Raw genomic sequence first — 19051 nt, 5'->3', positions numbered from 1 at the left:
AGTAAAGGGGTCTGAATACAAATGCCCAACACATTTATCACATATTTATTTGTAAAAAAAATGTGAAAACCATTTATCATTTTCCTTCCTCGTCACAATTATGTGCCACTTTGTGTTGGTCTATCACATAAAATTTTCCCAGAAATAAATTTATGTTGTTGGTTGTAACATGAGAAATTGTGGAAAACGTAACATTTTTTTCATTACATTTTTTACACTATCTCTTTAAAAACAAAAATTTGAACTGACTTTTTTTGCTATCACAAGGGATTAACAACATCCCTTTTGATTGCATTGGCCATGACAGGTCCTCTTTTTGGAGAAATCTTGGGTCTATTAGACCCTATAACTCGCCTCTGGCCCCCAAGTACAGTGCATCCGGAAAGTATTCACAACGCTTCACTTTTTCCACATGTTGTTATGTTACAGCCTTATTCCAAAATGTATTCAATTTATTTTCCTTAAAATTCTACAAACAATACCCCCATAATGACAACGTGAAAGAAGTTTGTTTGAAATCTTTGCAAATTTATTAAAAATAAATAAGGAAAAAAAAATCTCATGTACATAAGTATTTAAAGCCTTTGCTGAATACTTTTGTTGAATCACCCTTTGGCACCAATTACAGCCTCAAGTCTTTTTGAGTATGATGCTACAAGCTTGGCACACCTATTTTTGGGAAGTTTCTCCCATTCTTCTTTGCAGGACCTCTCAAGCTCCATCAGGTTGGATGGAGAACATCAGTCCACAGCCATTTTCAGATCTCTCCAGAGATGTTCAATCGGGTTCAAGTCTGGGCTCTGGCTGGGCCACTCAAGAATATTCACAGAGTTGTCCCGTAGCCACTCCTTTGTTATCTTGGCTTCGTGCTTAGGGTCGTTGCCATGTTGGAAGGTGAACCTTTGCCCTAGTCTGAGGTCCAGAGCTCTCAGGAGCTGGTTGTCTCTGTATCAAGAATGTCTCTGTACATTGCTGCATTTATCTTTCACTCGATCCTGACTAGTCTCCCAGTTCCTGCCACTAAAAAACATCCCCACATTATGCTGCCACCACCATGCTTCACTGTACATGACACTTGCCATTCAAGCCAAAGAACTTAATCTTTCTTTGATCAGACCAGAGAATTTTGTTTTTCATAGACTGAGAGTCCTTCAGGTGCCTTTTGGCAAACTCTAGGTGGGCCACCATGTGCCTTTTACTAAGGAGTGGCTTCCGTCGGGCCACTCTACCATACAGGCCTGATTGGTGGAGTGCTGCAGAGCTGGTTTTTCTTCTGGAAGGTTCTCCTCTTTCCAAAGAGAAATGCTGGAGCTCTGTCAGAGAGACCATCGGATTCTTGGTCACCTCCCTGACTCTCCCGATCGCTCTGTTTGGCTGGGCGGCCCGTTCTAGGAAGAGTCCTGGTGGTTCCAAACTTCTTCCATTTATGGATGATGAAGGCCACTGTGCTCATTGGGATCTTCAATGCTGCAGACATTTTTCTGTACCCTTCCCCAGATCTGTGCCTTCATACAATCCTGTGCTTCATGGTTTGGTTTGTGCTCTGACATGCACTGTTAACTGTGACACCTAATATAGACAGGTGTGTGCCTTTCCAAATCATGTCTAATCAACTGAATTTACCCCAGGTGGACTACAATCAAGTTGTAGAAACATCTCAGGATGATCCGTGGAAACAGGATGCACCTGAGCTCAATTTTGAGTGTCATGGCAAAGGCTGTGAATACTTATGTACATGGGATTTTTCCGTTTTTTATTTTTAATAAATTTGCAAAGGTTTCAAATAAACTTCTTTCACAATGTCATTATGGGGTATTGTTTGTGAGAGTTTGAGGAAAATAATGAATTTAATAATTTTTTTTGAATAAGGCTGCAAAAAGCGAAGCACTGTATTTGAATAAACCCAGATCGGTTTGATCAGATGCTTTTGCAAGCCAGTAATGAATTGTTTACATGAGACTGAAACCGAAAGTGCCAAAATCCTCATTGCTTCTGCTTTCTGATATCAAACAGTGGGAGGATCACTACATATGTTCGAAGAAGCGAATGCTGTCGGTCGAGTCCTTACCGGGCTTTCTAATCGGACAGGAGAGCACGGTAAAGGCGGCAGTGAGAAGGGGGTGACCCCCTTTCCCTGCATGTTAAAGTGATCCTGCAGCTCTATAGCCACTTGGATTACATTTACTTTGTAAGGAATTGCCAGATCTAAAAAAATGATAACTCCATCATTGATGCAGCAATAACTTAGATATCACCATCCAAGGGGGTACAAAATCCATACCAGACCCTTATGCGAGCACCAGCCCGGCTGGTCAGGAAAGGGGGTGGGGGCGAGCGAGCGCCCCCCCCACCTGAGCTGTACCAGGCCACATGCCCTCAACATGGGGGGTGGGTGCTTTGGGGGGCCCTGCTCCCCCCCACCCCAAAGCACCTTGCCCCCATGTTGATGAGGACAAGGTCCCCTTCCCGACAACCCTGGTCGTCGGGATCTGCGGGGCCCGGTCTTCTCCGTCGTGTTCTTCCCTCTTCTCTTCTTCGGATGTTGACACAACGCTCTCTTCCGCTGTAATGCCGTGTGCGCGGTGCGCAACGATTTATATAGGCATTATGTCACACAGTGACCCCACCTCTTATGACGTCAGTCATGATGGGACTGTGACGTCATAAGAGGCGGTTTCACCGGGCGACATCACCCGGTGACCACGCCCCATGCCTATATAAATCCTTGCGCCGTGTTAACATCCAAATAAGAAAAGAAGGAAGAAGACGATTTATATAGGCATTATGTCACACAGTGACCCCACCTCTTATGACGTCAAAGTCATGATGGGACTGTGACGTCATAAGAGGCGGTTTCACCGGGCGACATCACCCGGTGACCACGCCCCATGCCTATATAAATCCTTGCGCCGTGTCTACATCCGAAGAAGAAAAGAAGGAAGAAGACGACAGAGAAGACCGGGCCAACGCTAGTAAAAGAGCTGCAAGAAGATAGCGGAGGAGCCCGGCAGTAGGCAGAAAGCACCGGAGAGCGAGAGAAGAACTGGAGAGCGCGGAGAGGGCACCGGAGAGCAGGAGAAGAGGCTGGAGAGTCGGAAGTGACCCCCGAAGTCGGGAGAAGACCCCCGAAGTCGGAAGAAGACCCCTGAAGTCAGAAGAAGACCCCAGGAGCTGCCTAATAAATGACTTTAAAAACTTGACTAGAATGGTTTTTTTTCTTGACATTTTTTTCCTCCAGGTGAATGGGTATGATGTACCCCATACTCCTTCACATAGGGTAGGGGGCCGGGATCTGGGGGCCCCCTTATTAAAGGGGGTTCCCAGATTCCGATAAGCCCCCCACCCGCAGACCCTGACAACCAACGGCCAGGGTTGTTGGGAAGGTGCCCTTGTCCTCATCAACATGGGGGCAAGGTGCTTTATGGTCCCCAACCCCCTTTCCTGACCGGCCCGGCTGGTGCTGGGATAAGGGTCTGGTATGGATTTTGGAGGGGACCCCACGCCATTTTTTTGACGTGGGGTTTCCCCTTAAAATCCTTACCAGACTGATGGGCCCGGTATGCTCGTGAAGGGGGAACCCATGCCATTTTTTTTTTTTTTAATTGCCGTGGAGTTCCCCTTCATGCACAAGTTGCATGCCAAAGTCAGATCTGTTAATACGGAATACGACTTTGATCCGACTTCAGAAAAAAAGTAGTGGAGGAACTACTTTGAAGTCGGCACAAATTAAAGTTGTGCCAATATGAATGGTAGTCATTCAAAATCATGGAAAAAGACTTGTCATGCGATTTTACAGTCCAAAATCGTGTAATCGTATAAGTGTGAAAGAGGGCTTAGCCATTTCATTCCAGGGGGAGGAGCCGGTACACTTGTGCAAGACTTAAGGGGAGGCCGAAGTTGGTATTTAATGCTAGGTGGGTCAATAATATGATGCAAGTTCTGGACTACTTAGCTTAGCAGTTATATAACAGAGAAGTATAACACCCTCCATATTAGAGGTGTGGGATGGAGGAAACTCCCAGGCTTCTCCACTTATTGAGGTTTCCAGTTTTATTGCTTTTTTTTTCTTTTTCACATAAATTCACACAATAAATCGTGGCAAATCCTGGCAACCGTCTCATGTGAATTGTGCAGAAATGTCAACCGACCCAACCACATTTACCACATTCTGCACGCCAAGGTTTCCATCAGCTGTATAGGTTTTTGCTTTTCCTGACATTTCAAGGCTGATGTGCTGGATGTTCTGATCAGACCGTATCCAAAGATTTTATTCTGACCTCCGGCCTTCCCTTCAGTCTTGCACAGTTGTATCGGCTCCTCTCCTAGACTGAAATGGCTTCTTCTGATACCACTGCACACTGAGAGCTTCTCACACTGTGCATTACAGGCTAGGTTCACACTGCTGCGATTTTGCCGCGATTTAGCGGCTGCGATTTTGCCGCGATTTTGACCACGATTTAAGAGACATCTGTGCAGGGTTCAATGTAAATCGCGGCCCGAAGTCTTTGATGTTCTCTATTTTTTAACATTTATTCCACTTATTGGTGTATTAGCTATTAATTTATAATCCAAAACCTTTTATTTTGTTACTGTTTAGGTATTGGCATGTAATAGGATTAGAATTCCTCTCTATTTGTGTATGTTGCTAACGCGCCAGATGTTATTATGTCAGCGCCAATGAGTCCGGCACTGAGGCTGTTAAAACTACACGTCTTTTCCTGCTAATTAATTGACAAGTATTCTTAAAGTGGAGGTTCACCCAAAAACCTTTTTTTTTAACATTAGATTGAGGCTCGTTTTGTCAAGGGGAATCGGGTGTTTTTTTTTACAATCGAAGCAGTACTTACCGTTTTAGAGATGCATCTTCTCCGCCGCTTCCGGGTATGGGCTGCGGGACTGGGCGTTCCTACTTGATTGACAGGCTTCCGACAGCCTTCCGACGGTCGCATAAATAGCGTCACGATTTTCCCGAAAGTAGCCGAACGTCGGTGCGCAGGTGCCGTATAGAGCCGCACCGACGTTCGGCTTCTTTCAGCTACTCGTGACACGGATGTATGCGACCGTCGGAAGCCTGTCGGACCAAGTGCGCTTCCTGATGACGTGTTAGACGAAACGTACGTCGAGGCGGTACTTGGTCACGTTGTTAACTCACGTGCGGTCCCGCTGGCTCACTGCTGTTGTAGGTGGAACGCATGCCAGTATCGGACAGACGGGATCCATACACATTTCTATTATGCCTCCTTGCCGGGCAAAGGCACTTTTAAAGTAAGCAGCCATTTGGCTTTTTATCTGTATTTTGTACTACGTATTAAACGGAATTACACTATTTTGGTTCCCATCTTTTTGTTCACATATCTCGTTCTGAGTTACCATTGGGGAGAAGGGCTGTTCCGGTTTAACATCTCTACTTACTTAGCAACAAGTATCATCTTGCTACAATTGCATTTGACCTTTTTTTAATTAAAGGGGTCAACATCTTGTGGTAAGCTGCCATCTATTTATCAGGAAGACAATAGCAAATATTAATTTACTATTGTCACACAACTGGGTGGGCTCAGGGCTCTGCACCCAAGCCCACCTTTTTTTAAAACCAATTAGAGCCTCAGGCTCTAATCCTGAGCTTAAAAAAAAAAACATTAAAATCCATGCATCTGGCGCCCTGCATGTATATTAGGGGCCGGGCACCTGGATTAGGAGGGCGGCACTCCTGTGCCCTGTATGGACGGGCCGCCACTGATCAGATATATAAAAAGACAGACAAAAACATATATTGTGGGGTATAAGTCCTTAGATGTGGTGGCCTCAATAATTTAAAATTTTCAGACCTTCTTTCCATTATTTTTGCTTAGTGATCCTGCCAATAACACACTTCACCTCCTAGGGTGACAACACTCACTGTACTATATCTATGGTGGAGCAGCGTTGTCATAGTTAGCTTCTCTCCTGATTTGGACTACAAACACCTCCCCTTCTCTTCATCTCCCCATACATAGGGGGGATTTGTGTATTTTTTTTTTAAATAGCTGGGAAGGCTGATAACTTTGTCTGAGATTTCAGTTCAGCTCACAGGAAGTGACCAGGACACTAGATTTATGGCAGGATCAACAGGTATTTCTGTACTTGCAAAAAAAAAAAAAATCTTAACCTAAAAATCTAATTTTAGTAACAAGTCTTTAAATAAGACAGGCAGGGGGCAGTGGATTTGATCATAGGTTGCAGAAAACACCCAAGCCATGGTGGAAATCTCATAATAAGGGGCTCTTCCCTTTTCTCCATGGATTGTATGACAGATCTGCAATAAGAGTTGCTGCTGTAATTTCTGTTATCTGTCAATCTTTTACAATCCTCAGTCTGTCACACTCATTACTGTTTTGAGTCCCCTCTGGTTAGTGTGAAGATCGTACTTACACAGTTGTTAGGTTGGTGCCATTGAACGCAAATTTGTTCAGCTCGGTGAATCCGTTGTTGTAGAGTTTTCTGAAATAGAAGAAAGATTAGGATCAGGGCCATCATCACGATGCATGGTGCTCTAAGCAAAATGTCAGTGTGGGCTGCCCCTTCCCACAGTCCACCATTGTAACCAGTATTTTTCCCACTGACTTCCACCGTAAAGAGCATTATTCCCATTGACCACCAATGTAAGGAGCATTCTTCCCTCTGATCACCAATGAACATGCTTTCTACTGATCACCAATGTAAGGAACATACTTTCTACTGATCACCAATGTAAGGGGCATTCTTCCCACTGATCACCAATGTAAGGAACATTTTTCCCATTGATAACTAATGTAAGGAACATCCTTCCCACTGATCACCAATGAACATGCTTTCTACTGATCACCAATGTAAGGAACATACTTTCTACTGATCACCAATGTAAGGAGCATTCTTCCCTCGGTTTATTAATGTAAGGAGAATTCTTCCCACTGATCACCAATGTAAAGGAGCATTCTTTCCACTGACCACCAATGTAAGGTGATTCTTCCCAAACACCACAAATGTAAGGAGAATGGTTCCCATTGACTGCCAATGTAAAGAGTATTCTTCCCATTGACCACCACTGTAAGGAGTATTCTTCCCACTGACCACCAATGTAAGGAGTATTCTTCCCACTGACCGCCACTGTAAGGAGTATTCTTCCCACTGACCACCAATGTAAGGAGCGTTCTTCTCATTAACCACCAATGTAAGGAGAGTTCTTCCCATTGACCACCAATGTAAGAAGAATTCATCCCACTAATCGCCAATGTAAGGGACATTCTTCCCACTGACCACCTACTGTATGTAAGGAGAATTCTTCTCACTGACCACCAATGTAAGAAACATTCTTCCCACTGACCACCAATGTAATGAACATTCTTCTCACTGATCACCAATGTTACATAGTTAAGTAGTTAGTCTGGTTGAAAGGAGACACAAGTCCATCTAGTTCAACCAATTAAAATGGGAAAAAAATTATACAATCCTATACCCATAGTTGATCCAGAGGAAGCCAAATACCCTAGCAAAGCCTGATCCAATTTGCTCCAGCAGGAGAAAAATTCCTTCCTGATCTCCCAAGAGGCAATCGGATATTCCCTGGATCAACATTACTTATAAATATTAGTATCCAGTTATATTATGTACATTTAGGAAACAATCCAGGCCTTTTTTTAAACAACCTACTGAGCTGGCCAGAACCAGCTCTTAAGGGAGTCTATTCCACATTTCCACAGCTCTTACTGTGAAGAAACCTTTCCGTATTTGGAGATTAAATCTCTTTTCCTCTAGACGTAAAGAGTGCCCCCTTGTCCTCTGAGATGACCCTAAAGTAAATAACTCACAACCAAGTTCACTAAATGAACCACCTATGTATTTATACAAGGTGATTATATCCCCCCCCCTTAATCTCCTCTTTTCAACAGAGAATACATTCAGTTACTATAATCTTTCCTCATAGCTGAGCTCCTCCATGCCTCTTATCAGTTTGGTTGCCCTTCTCTGCACTTTCTCCAGTTCCCTGATATCCTTTTTGTGAATTGGTGCCCAAAACTGAACTGCATATTCCAGATGAGGTCTTACTAATGATTTGTGCAGGGGAATCCTTTCCAAAAACCACCAATATAAGACACATTCTTCACACTGTCCACCATTTAAGGGACATTCTTCCCACTGATCACCAATGTAAGGAGAATTCGTCCCACTGACCACAAATGTAAGGGGATTCTTTGAAATGCCCACCAATGTAAGGAGTATTCTTCCCACTGACCACAGATATAAGTAGCATTCTTCCTACCGACAACCATAATATGTTTGCACCCCTCCCCAGGCTTCCCCATTTACTTTCTACCCATTGCCTCCCCTCATTCACCTGTGCCATGGCTGAATGTGGGTCATCTCACCATCTATTTAGTTAGTAATTCCCTTTCCAGAAGCTCATTAAAGTGTGGAGTGACCCACTGGCTTCAGGGTAGGGCAGATCTCCTCAAAATCAAGTGTCCTACAGATTTTCCCTGCAGGCTGAAACCTCCTGTCACCTGCAGCTGTAAACCTCTTGGTGATACAGCAGCGCCTGGTACTTACAAGGTCAGAAAACCGTTGCTCAGTCCCTGGAACGCATTGGCTGGAACGGATGCCATATTGGGATTATCGGCAATCTCACTATAAAGAATTAAAAGAGATCAGATCAACCACACACTGGACAGAATTCATATCTACAGAAGTAATTTGTCTGAATGGTTACAGTCATTTAGTACAAGGAAATAAATAAATACAATGTATGTCAGTGTTGCTGAGGAAATTTGTAAGTTATGTATATAATTGTATTCTATTTTGTATGTATTGCACACTGCCCTCACTGTGCACACGGCACCAATAATGGTTTTAGTACATGGTTGCATTCTTTCGAGTCCCGATTATAATTAGTCTGCCTATGTTACTCCACTTGTTACCGTAAATGTAGGTCATTGAGTATCTTTCCTCGGGGGAGTGGTGCCCCGCTGTGCATGCCGGGAGGGGATACTTAAGTGCCTGACGCCATATTTTGGGGTCCTTCGCCTTGTGGCCCTCCTGGCACGAGGTATGTGTTGTGTGATTTCCAGCCCCGAGGCTGCATCTCTACTAGTAGGCCAAGTTATACTGGCTAGGGCCTACGAATCAAGAGGGATCCTAAGCTGTCCATCTAAGTGAAGGAAGCTACACTTAAAGAAGGAAACGGGGGGAAGACCGGCCCTGGAGGAGACCAAGCAGAAGGCTTATGTCTCGGAATAGGCCTGGTTACCTTATTAAGGAGGGATCCACAACTCAAGTTGTCCTACAGTTCGTCGGGTTAGGCTTAAAGGCACTTTAACCGCTTGCCGACCAGCCGCTGCAGTTTTACGGTGGCAGGTCGGCTCTGCTGGGCGAGATCACGTAGCTATACGTCATCTCGCCGAGCAGCCAATAGGGGCGCGCAATGCGATCACCGCCGGGCACCCGCGATCACTCGTTACAGAGCTGACTTCTGTATTCTTGTAATGTCCACGCTGCGAGGGGGCGGAGTGTGTGCACTGGCACGGAGGGAGGGAGAGGGGCAGTTCCCGGTGCTAACTATTCCTACAATTGTAATGCTCAAAATTTCACTCGCAAAATGCGAGCAGGCGGGTGGAATTTTTGAGGGCTGGTCAATGACATCATCATAGTCAATGACATCATCGTGATGACATCATCATAGTCAATGACATCATCGTGATGACATCATCATAGTCAATGACATCATCGTAATGACATCATCGTGGTCAATGACTTCATCGTGATGACATCATCATGGTCAATGACATCATCGTGATGACATCATAGTCAATGACATCATCGTGATGACATCATCATGGACAATGACATCATCGTGATGACATCATCATGGACAATGACATCATCGTGATGACATCATCATGGACAATGACATCATTGTGATGACATCATCATAGTCAATGACATCACCATGATGACATCATCATGGTCAATGACATCACCATGATGACATCATCATGGTCAATGACATCATCATGGACAATGACATCATCGTGATGACATCATCATGACATCTGTATTGGCTACCATGCACAGCTATGATTTTGCACTCTCCAGTTTTAGTAAATCATCCCCAGTGAGTGTTGTGGAAATATAGTATAGTATATTGTCAGATGTTCCCTAGTGTCAGTTTTGCTGCAATACGCTCTTGCGAGTGTGTATACGCATGGAGAATCTTGGATGGTGCTGGTTCTGGACAGAGGAAGCATTGACGGCGGACCAAGTTTTGTTTGAGGACAGGGGTTCATCACAGATGTACTTTAAGAAAACTCCTGTTAGGGGGAGAAATGCCTGATTGTCTGTTCATACAATGTATGAACAGCGATCAGTCATTTCCCCAAGTCAATCCACCCAGTGACATTTTTATAGTAATCAATGCATTTTTATAGCACTGATCACTATAAAAATGCCAATGGTCCCAAAAATGTGACAGAAGTGTCCGCCATAATGTCGCAGTACCGATAAAAATCGCTGATCGCCACCATTACTAGTAAAAATGCCATAAAACGATCCCCTATTTTGTAAACGCTATAACTTTTGCGCAAACCAATCAATAAATAAATACAAAAAATATGTAGAAGAATACGTATCGGCCTAAACTGAGGGAAAAAAACGTTTTTTTATATATTTTTGGGGGGATATTTATTACAGCAAAAAAATATAATTTTTTTTCAAAATTGTCGTTCTATTTTTGTTTATAGCGCAAAAAATAAAAACCGCAGAGGTGATCAAATACCACCAAAAGAAAGCTCTATTTGTGGGAAAAAAAGGACGCCAATTTTGTTTGGGAGCCACGTCGCACGACCGCGCAATTGTCAGTTAAAGCGACGCAGTGCCGAATCGCAAAAAGTGGCCTGGTCTTTGACCAGCAATATGGTCCGGGGCTGAAGTGGTTAACTCTAAGGCTGGAAGTTTGGGTATTACATCCCGTGGCAGAGGATTCCGGACTGTTCAAATTTGTTCTCAATCAGTCTGTGGCAGAGACTGTTATCGAACTGGTTCGTGCATCATTCCGGCTGCTAGGCCAGGTGAGAGGGGTCTATCCGGGTGAGCAATACCCACTCAAGAGTGGAGTGGTGAATGACTTTGGAGTTTAAGGGTTTTTCCCTAGTGATCTGTATCGTGTACCTTCCCTTCCCCTTCAACCTTCTACCTTCTTCACAAGTCTTTCATTAAAATAATAAAACCTGACAGTTAGAGGTTTTACATCTTGTGTGGACATTGGAATTCTTTTAGACTTTCTTCCCCTAGACGATGAATGTTGAGGTAACATGCAGGCCCAAAACTAACCAGCAGAACCTACGGGGGTAGTGCTACACTAATAAAGCAGAACAGTTATTTGGAAAGATGCTGAGTGTATCTTTTGTGTCTGTTCCCTACTGCAGTAGTTATTATTAATTTGGAACCACAAATCAATATGAGGATAGGAGTTGTCTATCGATAAAATGTCCAGGTCAGTGTTATTGTATTACAATGTACATTATTGTGAAACATAATGTATACAGACAACACAGGCATACATAGTGTGTAGACTATGTATTCTCAGCCAGCATTGCTCCAGACGTTGGTAGAGGTTCCTTGACCTGTGGCTGTTTAACCTCCCTTTTTTCATTGTTTTGGGGCCAACAACATCTGGCAAAGCCAGCAACATGACACTAAGGGCCAGATCCACAAAAACCCGGCGCAACGTAACTTTATCAATTTAAGTTACACGGCCGGAAAATTTCTACCTAAGTGCCCGATCCACAAAGCACTTACCTAGAAATTTTCGGCTGTGTAACTTAAATCCGGCCGGCATAAGGCGTTCCTATTCAAATGGGGCGAGTCCCATTTAAATTAGGCGCGCTCCCGCCTATGTGCATTCGCTGGTGGTTTAGGGTGCCGCAGTGCCCATCCCAAATGGCGAAGAATTTCAAAGCATGAAATAGATCTCGCATATCTGAACAAGTTGGTTAAGAACAAAAGGTTCAAAATGGAGACCCTGTTTACAATCCAACAAGCCGTCCAGCCGGGTGATTGGCTAGTCTCCATAGACGTAAAAGATGCATACTTTCACATACCCGTTGCAAAGGAGTTCTGCAAATATCTCCGGTTCATGGTTGGGCAAGAGCATCTTCAATTCACCTGCCTCCCTTTCAAACTCTCAACCTCACCTTGTGTGTTTTTGAAAGTTCTTCTGGCCGTGGTAGCCCTCATCAGAACTAGAAGCATACACCTACATCAGTATCTCAACGATATCCTTCTGCTGTCGCAAGACAGAGAGCAGCTGTTATTTTACAGGGCACAAGTAATTTCTACTCTTCTGGAGTTTGGCTGGTTATTGAACCTAGAAAAATTCAACTAGAACCAACACAGCGCCTAGTCTACCTAGGGGCCCAGTTCGACATAGAACACTAATTCTCTGCCACTGTAGTAGGGGACAGAGTTCGTCTGGCCCTAGCTTCCTCATATCTGAAAGCTTTACAATGCCTCAGGCTCAGAATCATAAGCTTAATGGTCTCTACGGCCCCATGGTCAAATGGGCACTTTTCTGGGTCATGATTATTATTATTCTTGACCGATGCCAGCGATACAGGATTGGGGGCCCACTGCGGGTCAGAGATCGCCCAGGTCAGATGGCATACCCATCTTTACACTTGGGTGTCGAATATCCTGGAACTACGGGCAGCATTCTGTGCCCTTCTGGCCTTCCGCCATCTGCTGACAATGGACAACACCACAGCGGTCACCTACGGAAGTGGAGCCGATCATGATGTGGGTCCAGAAGAACCTGGCCAACACCTCGGCAGTCTATGTTCCCTAAGCCCAGAACACCCAGGCAGATTTCCTGTCCCGCACCCAGCTGGACAACAACAAATGGTCCGTCCATGCGGAGACATTCAGGTGGGTGCTGTCCTTGGGAGTTGATCCCAAAGTCAACCTGTTCACATCCCCCTGCAATTTTAAACTCAGGAAGTACTACACTCTGGGCCTTTGCGGCCAGGCCAGGCCTGCCAGAGACTCTGTGCAAAAGCCATTGAGATAGTGGCAATAGCACCATACTGGCTGAACAGACCTTGGATTTCCCTGCTGACATAGCTCAGCTTTCGGGACCCGATGCCCCTTACCCTCAAACCACACCTTCTGTCCCAGGGAGCAGTTCTGCATCTGTGCAAGGCACGTCTACAGCTGATGATTTGGTTCTTGAGAGGGAGAGACTGGAAGCCCTTGGCTGTGCATCAGGGGTCATCTCCACCCTCATGAGTTTGCAAAAAGCCAGCACGAACAAGGTCCTTGGAAGAATATGGGCCAAGTTTGTGGACTTCACATCCTCCACGGGAAAATCATTCAGAGACCCGGGGGTGCAAGAAATCCTGGAAGTTTTATAATCAGGTCTGGATCTGTCTCTGTCAATCAACTCCCTTAGAGTCCAAGTGTCGGTCCTATCGGCCTTCTCTGGAGTTTCATGGGCCAGTCACACTCTCATCTGGCAGTTCTTCAGGGGGGTAGCAAGACTCAGGACCCAGAGAAAACCATGGTTTCCCAAATGGGCTCTTCCCCTTGTCCTCAACTCACTCAGCCCCACATCCATTAAAGTGGTTGTAAACCCTTAAAATCCACTTTTTGCTACAGGTAAGCCTATAATAAGACTTACCTGTAGCTACCCCGGATATCTCCTAAACCTGCACAGTTTAGGAGATATCCCCTGTATTTGCATGTGCCGACGTCATCAGCACATGCGCACTGAAGCAACGGCACGTACGTGCCGTTGCTTCAGTGAGTGTGTCGTTGCTGGCAGCTCCCGTACACATGTGTGGGAGTGATGTAATCGCGGCTCCGGCCAATCACAGCCCCGGAGCCTTCGATACCCGGAAGTAACTCCAGGAGCGGTGTCGCCGACCGGTGCTGTATACGGGTACCTCAATGGGTGCTTCGATCTGAGGTGAGTATTACATAATGAGCTAGTATGCTGTGCATACTAGCTCATTATGCCTTTGTCTTGCAGGTCTTTTTTTTTCTATGTAGGATTTAAGGATCTCTATCTTCTTGTGGCCATCACAACCGCCAAAAGAGTTTTGAAGTTTGGGGCCTTCGGCCACAAAGAATAATTTCTAACCTTCTTTCCAGACCGGGAGGTACTCAAACCCATGCTTGACTCGAATCCCAAAGTCACATTGGTGTTCTACGAAATCAAAGAGATTGTTCTTCCTACCTTCAAGGCACCAGAAGCCACTAGATGTGGGTGAAACACTAAAGGAGTACCTTCAAGCTATGGCCTCTTTTAGAGAATCAGATCCCCTCTTTATCCTTTTTACCAGGGAAAAAAAGGGGAAAATGTGCTTCATCTAGAACAATCACATCTTCAGATCGTTCAGGCCATCCAGCAGGCATATAAGGCGAATGGCTTGGCTCCTCCGGAGGCATTGACAGCACACTCGACTAGAGGCATCTCGACTTCCTGGGCGGCGGCCCGACATGTGGCTCCAGATGTTCTCTACAGGGCCCCCATCAACACTTTCATGGTGCATTATTGTGTAGAACCTGCATCCTTACCTTCTGTGAATTTTGGTTTAAGAATCCTGTCAGTTGACGGGGCAAATTAAAACCTTCTTTTGTTCATCAATCCCACCCGTGTGGTGTCTTGGCTAGTTATTTTCCACATGAAGGCTGCAATGGAGTCTGTCAGGAAAACTGTAAATTTCATATCCAATACTTACCGTAATTTTCCTTATCTGATGGACTCCATGGCAGACAGAGTTCCCATCCATGGATCAAGAGTTGGCTAGTTATGGAACACAGTCTCTTGGGATCTCTGTCCTCAAATTTATGGGAATGGGGTCCTATGGCATTGGAGAGGAGGCAGGGAAAACCCACACGTAGGCTGCCATGGAGTCCATTAGGAAAGGAAAATTACAGTAATTATTTGATAGAAACTTTGGGCCAATATGTATTCTGCCACATGTTTTTGGTATAAAAAATCCCAATAAGTGTACATTGATTGATTTGCGCAAAAGTTATAGTGTTTGCAAACTATGGGATATTTTAATGGAATTTATTTATATTTGTTTATTTTTATTAGTAAAGACAACGATCAGCGACTTATAGCGGGACTGCAACATTGCGGCATATGCCATCCCTTCAGAAAGCATGCACCAGTGAGGTCAATGGCTGCATCCCTTGTGAATATCTCCTAAACAGTGCAAGTTTAGGAGATATTCACTGTACCTACAGCCAAACCTTATTATACTGTAGGCTAAGGCCTACCCCATGAAAGTTGTACCCCATGAGTTTCAATGAGTACTATTCATATCTGTGCACTACTTCAGCCCGACTTTGATGTGACTTGAGGTCCATAGACCTCAAGATTACACAGGCATGGCTACAGGTCACGTCAAAGTCTTGCCAAAGTTGTCCGACTCTCAGGTCGAACAAGTTTGAATGGGGTCTTAACTGTAAGTACAAGTTTAAAAGTGATCTTTAATTCAACTTTAAAAGATGTTTCTAATATATATAAACAGTCATAAAAAACTCAAGAATAACCCAGAGTCCAAAATATCACTGTAGCAGCGCTGCAATCAAACCATTGTTTGAAAGATTTATGACATATAAACCAGAGGCAATTAGTGCAGTAGAAAGGGATGATTTGTGATGGATCGTAAAGTCTTTAAAGCAGTGCTTCTTTCACCAGGGGCTTAATCACCACATGGGGGGATCCAAATCCCCTTTTGGGTATGCACTCACCAAAAAGCTGTAAAAACACTGCTCATCAAATGACTGTCACCTCCGCTGATATCTCTGCAATATCCACCAACGCTACCAGATCCGCAGTACATATGAGAGAATAAATGGCCACATAGAGTAGTACCGTTTTAAAAGTTTATTGCCACAAAGCCCTGATACCCCCTTTGCAATATGCATACCATGAATTTAATCATAAGAATGCAGAAAAAAATGTTTCCCAGTCTGTGGAGCGCACGCATCACTTCCGGTTGTGTGATGGGTAGTCACATGACAACCGTCTTTATATATCCGTCCTTCCCGACCGTTGCGTGATATCAGACGCACTCGCGTGCGCTCTGCGGCATCGCCACTACATAGTAGAGACACTTGGCCTCCCATAGTAGTGGGCGGGAGGAGGACGGTATGCAAATTTATGAATTGGGCCAGTCAACATCCTCACTTACTATAGCTTAGCAGTGAGCCATGTTACCGGCACCTCACATCATAAAAACATTTCTTAGAGCACCAGTCTGTTATAAAACATATAGAATATAAAATATATACATAAAACATATAAAATATTAGACACATGTCCATCACATTCTAATGGGATTATCGACAATTTTATACTAATTTTAAAATGTGAATAGTATTTGATGGGTGCATATTAATAACATATTAACACACATATGTACACAGACTGACATTAATCTATTTGTGCTGCTTTGTTGCTGCATGTACTGAGTAGCCCGTTGATAATGTTGCTGCTGTGTGTGTTTAATAGCATCCCATATTACTTACATAGAGCATAGGTATATCTATATACACATGTAAAAATGCATAGTGGTGTAATGTTCTACCTGGTATTATTAGTGCCACCTAGAGGGTAGTATGTTAACATCTACCCACCCTATGTTTTTTGAAGTTTAAATTAAATCATTAAAAGCACTTAAACTAGGTAGGCTGGGACCGTTTCCAGTAAAAAAGGTAGACTAGGATCCGATAAAAGAATGGGAAAAAAAATCTAAATAATTTTTCCAAAAAATAAATTGATAAAGGACAAAAAAAGAGAGAGATGCTTTTGTATAATTTACATTGCATATCAAGTGTCACTGGTAAAACAGTTAATGTCCAACTCTACATTTAGGCCTTTGGGTATTAAAACATCAGTTAAAAAAATCCATTTTGTTTCTCGCTTGGATAATTCTCGGACTCTGTGAGAGCCTCTCCAATGTTTCTCTAGATGCTCTATACCCCAAAATTCCAGACCTGAAGCATCTTGGTTGTGTTTTAATTTAAAATAAAGGGATACGTTATGGTCCTTGAAACCTATATTGATGTTGTGAATATGTTCCGCTATCCTAATTCTCAACAGTGTTTTCGTACGTCCAATATAGAGCAGGCCACACGGGCATCTTAAAGCATTAACCACAAAGTTAGTGTTGCATGTGATAAATTGCTTGATGTCGAATTGTTGATTATTCGAAGGGGAGATGAAATTCTCCAAACCCCTCTTTGGTCTGGCTACTTATCTGCATGGTTTACATTTCCTGCAGGCAAAAAAAACATTACAGTCCCAGAAGGTTTGAGGTTTTGCAGGTAAGTCCAAGATTTTTTTGATAACTACATCCCCATGATTGGGAGCTTTCCTATATATAAATTGAGGCCTTGATGGTAGTACTGTACATATTTTTTTGTCCATCAATAGGATGTGCCAATGTTCGTTGAAGATTGATTCTACTTCCTTATACTGGGTGTGAAACTGGGAAATGAAACCCCATTTCTTTGAATTATTTGCTGTCTGTGTTAATTTCTGTTTATCTTGTAAACATACTTCCCTCGACATACCACCTACGTCTTCTACAATTCTGTGTAAGACTTGTGGGTTTTAGCCTCTGGCTTCAAACCTTTCAGTGAGTACTTTAGATTGGATGAAGAAATTGTCAATTTCAGAACAGTGTCGTTTTACCCACATGATTTGCCCCTTTGGGATATTCTTCAGCCACTGGGGATGGTGGCCACTGGTGCTGGGTAGGTAACTGTTCCTATCCCTTGGTTTTAAAAATACCTTTGTTTCAAGTTTCTGTTTTTTTCGGTAAACAGTGACATCTAAAAAAATGATTTCCTCAATGTGCCATTCAGAAGTTAACTTTATATTGTTGTTATTGATGTTTAAAACCTTTAAAAATTATTGTAGTGAATCAGCCAATCCCGCCCAAATAAAAAACAAATCATCAATAAAACGTTTGTAAAAAATCAGTTCAGTTCCTCCCACTCTGCCATAAAAAGGTTTGCAATACTGGGTGCAAAATTAGCTCCCATTGCTACCCCTCTTTGTTGTACGTAAAAATTGTTAAAATACCAAAAATAATTGTGGGAAAGGCAGAAATCCAGGGCGTAACCAAGGGTAGGTCCTCCCTCTGACTTAACGCCCAATTTAGGGCTAGGAGGGCATCGTCATGCTAAATGATCGAATATAAAGATGAGACATCTGCTGTCACCAGTAAAGCTTGTTGGCCTTCTTCAAAATTAATGCTTTGTAGACAGTTCAAAAAATTCTTTGTATCTTTTGTATATGAATGTTTCATCCCCACACTTTTTTGCAAAAATGTATCTAGATATTGGCCCATTCTGGCTGAAATTGAGTCAATACTATTGACAATGGGTCTAGCTGGCGGATTGACGGGATCTTTGTGGATCTTCGGCAACGTATTTATGGTGGGTATCTTGCTGCTGTCAGGTACCAAAACATTGCTTTCTTTAGTAGCTAATACACCTAAACTTCTACCTAATCCAACTAGAATTTCTAATTGGTTGGCATAAGATTGCGTTGGATCTCGAGCTAATAATTTGTAGGTTGATTCATCTGATAACATATTCAAGATTTGATTGTGGTAAAATTCTTTGGATAGTATCACTACTCCTCCACCCTTAGCTGGTCTTATGATTATATCTTTACGTTTTTCCAGCATATCTATACCATCCTGCATGTGTCTGGGATTCAGATTCTTTTTTGGTTTCAGGTGATTCAAATCTCAAAGGACCAGACCCTTAAAGACCTCTACCTGGTGATTAAAATTATTTAAGGGGTTAAACAGGGACTTTTTCTTCAGTCCACTATTAATGACTCCTTGAGGGTTTGTGCTCGACATCACAGGTGTATTTACACCCACAAATTTTTTTTTTATATTCAGTTTCCTGATATATTTGTGTATGTCTATATACACATCGAACTTATTGACAGATTTCTTCATCCCGCATTTGAGCCCTAAGTTTACAATGTTTAGTTCTTTGTGTGTGAGCT

At 43.4% G+C, this 19051-nt stretch overlaps 1 protein-coding gene across 1 annotated transcript in view; it reads right to left on the bottom strand.

The window, feature by feature from the left end:
• Positions 1–19051, bottom strand: part of TSHR (thyroid stimulating hormone receptor) — a 92265-nt gene that overhangs the window by 18132 nt on the left and 55082 nt on the right. Inside the window, exons 7-8 of the mRNA XM_040333814.1 lie at positions 8563–8640; positions 6409–6477 (exon numbers count right to left, since the gene is read on the bottom strand). Coding sequence (XP_040189748.1) covers positions 6409–6477; positions 8563–8640 — 147 coding nt within the window. The remainder of the gene's footprint in view (positions 1–6408; positions 6478–8562; positions 8641–19051) is intronic.

This window comes from Rana temporaria, chromosome 13, assembly GCF_905171775.1.
Source record: "Rana temporaria chromosome 13, aRanTem1.1, whole genome shotgun sequence".
NCBI classification, from domain to species: domain Eukaryota; kingdom Metazoa; phylum Chordata; class Amphibia; order Anura; family Ranidae; genus Rana; species Rana temporaria.
This window is presented reverse-complemented; position numbering and strand designations above follow the sequence as displayed.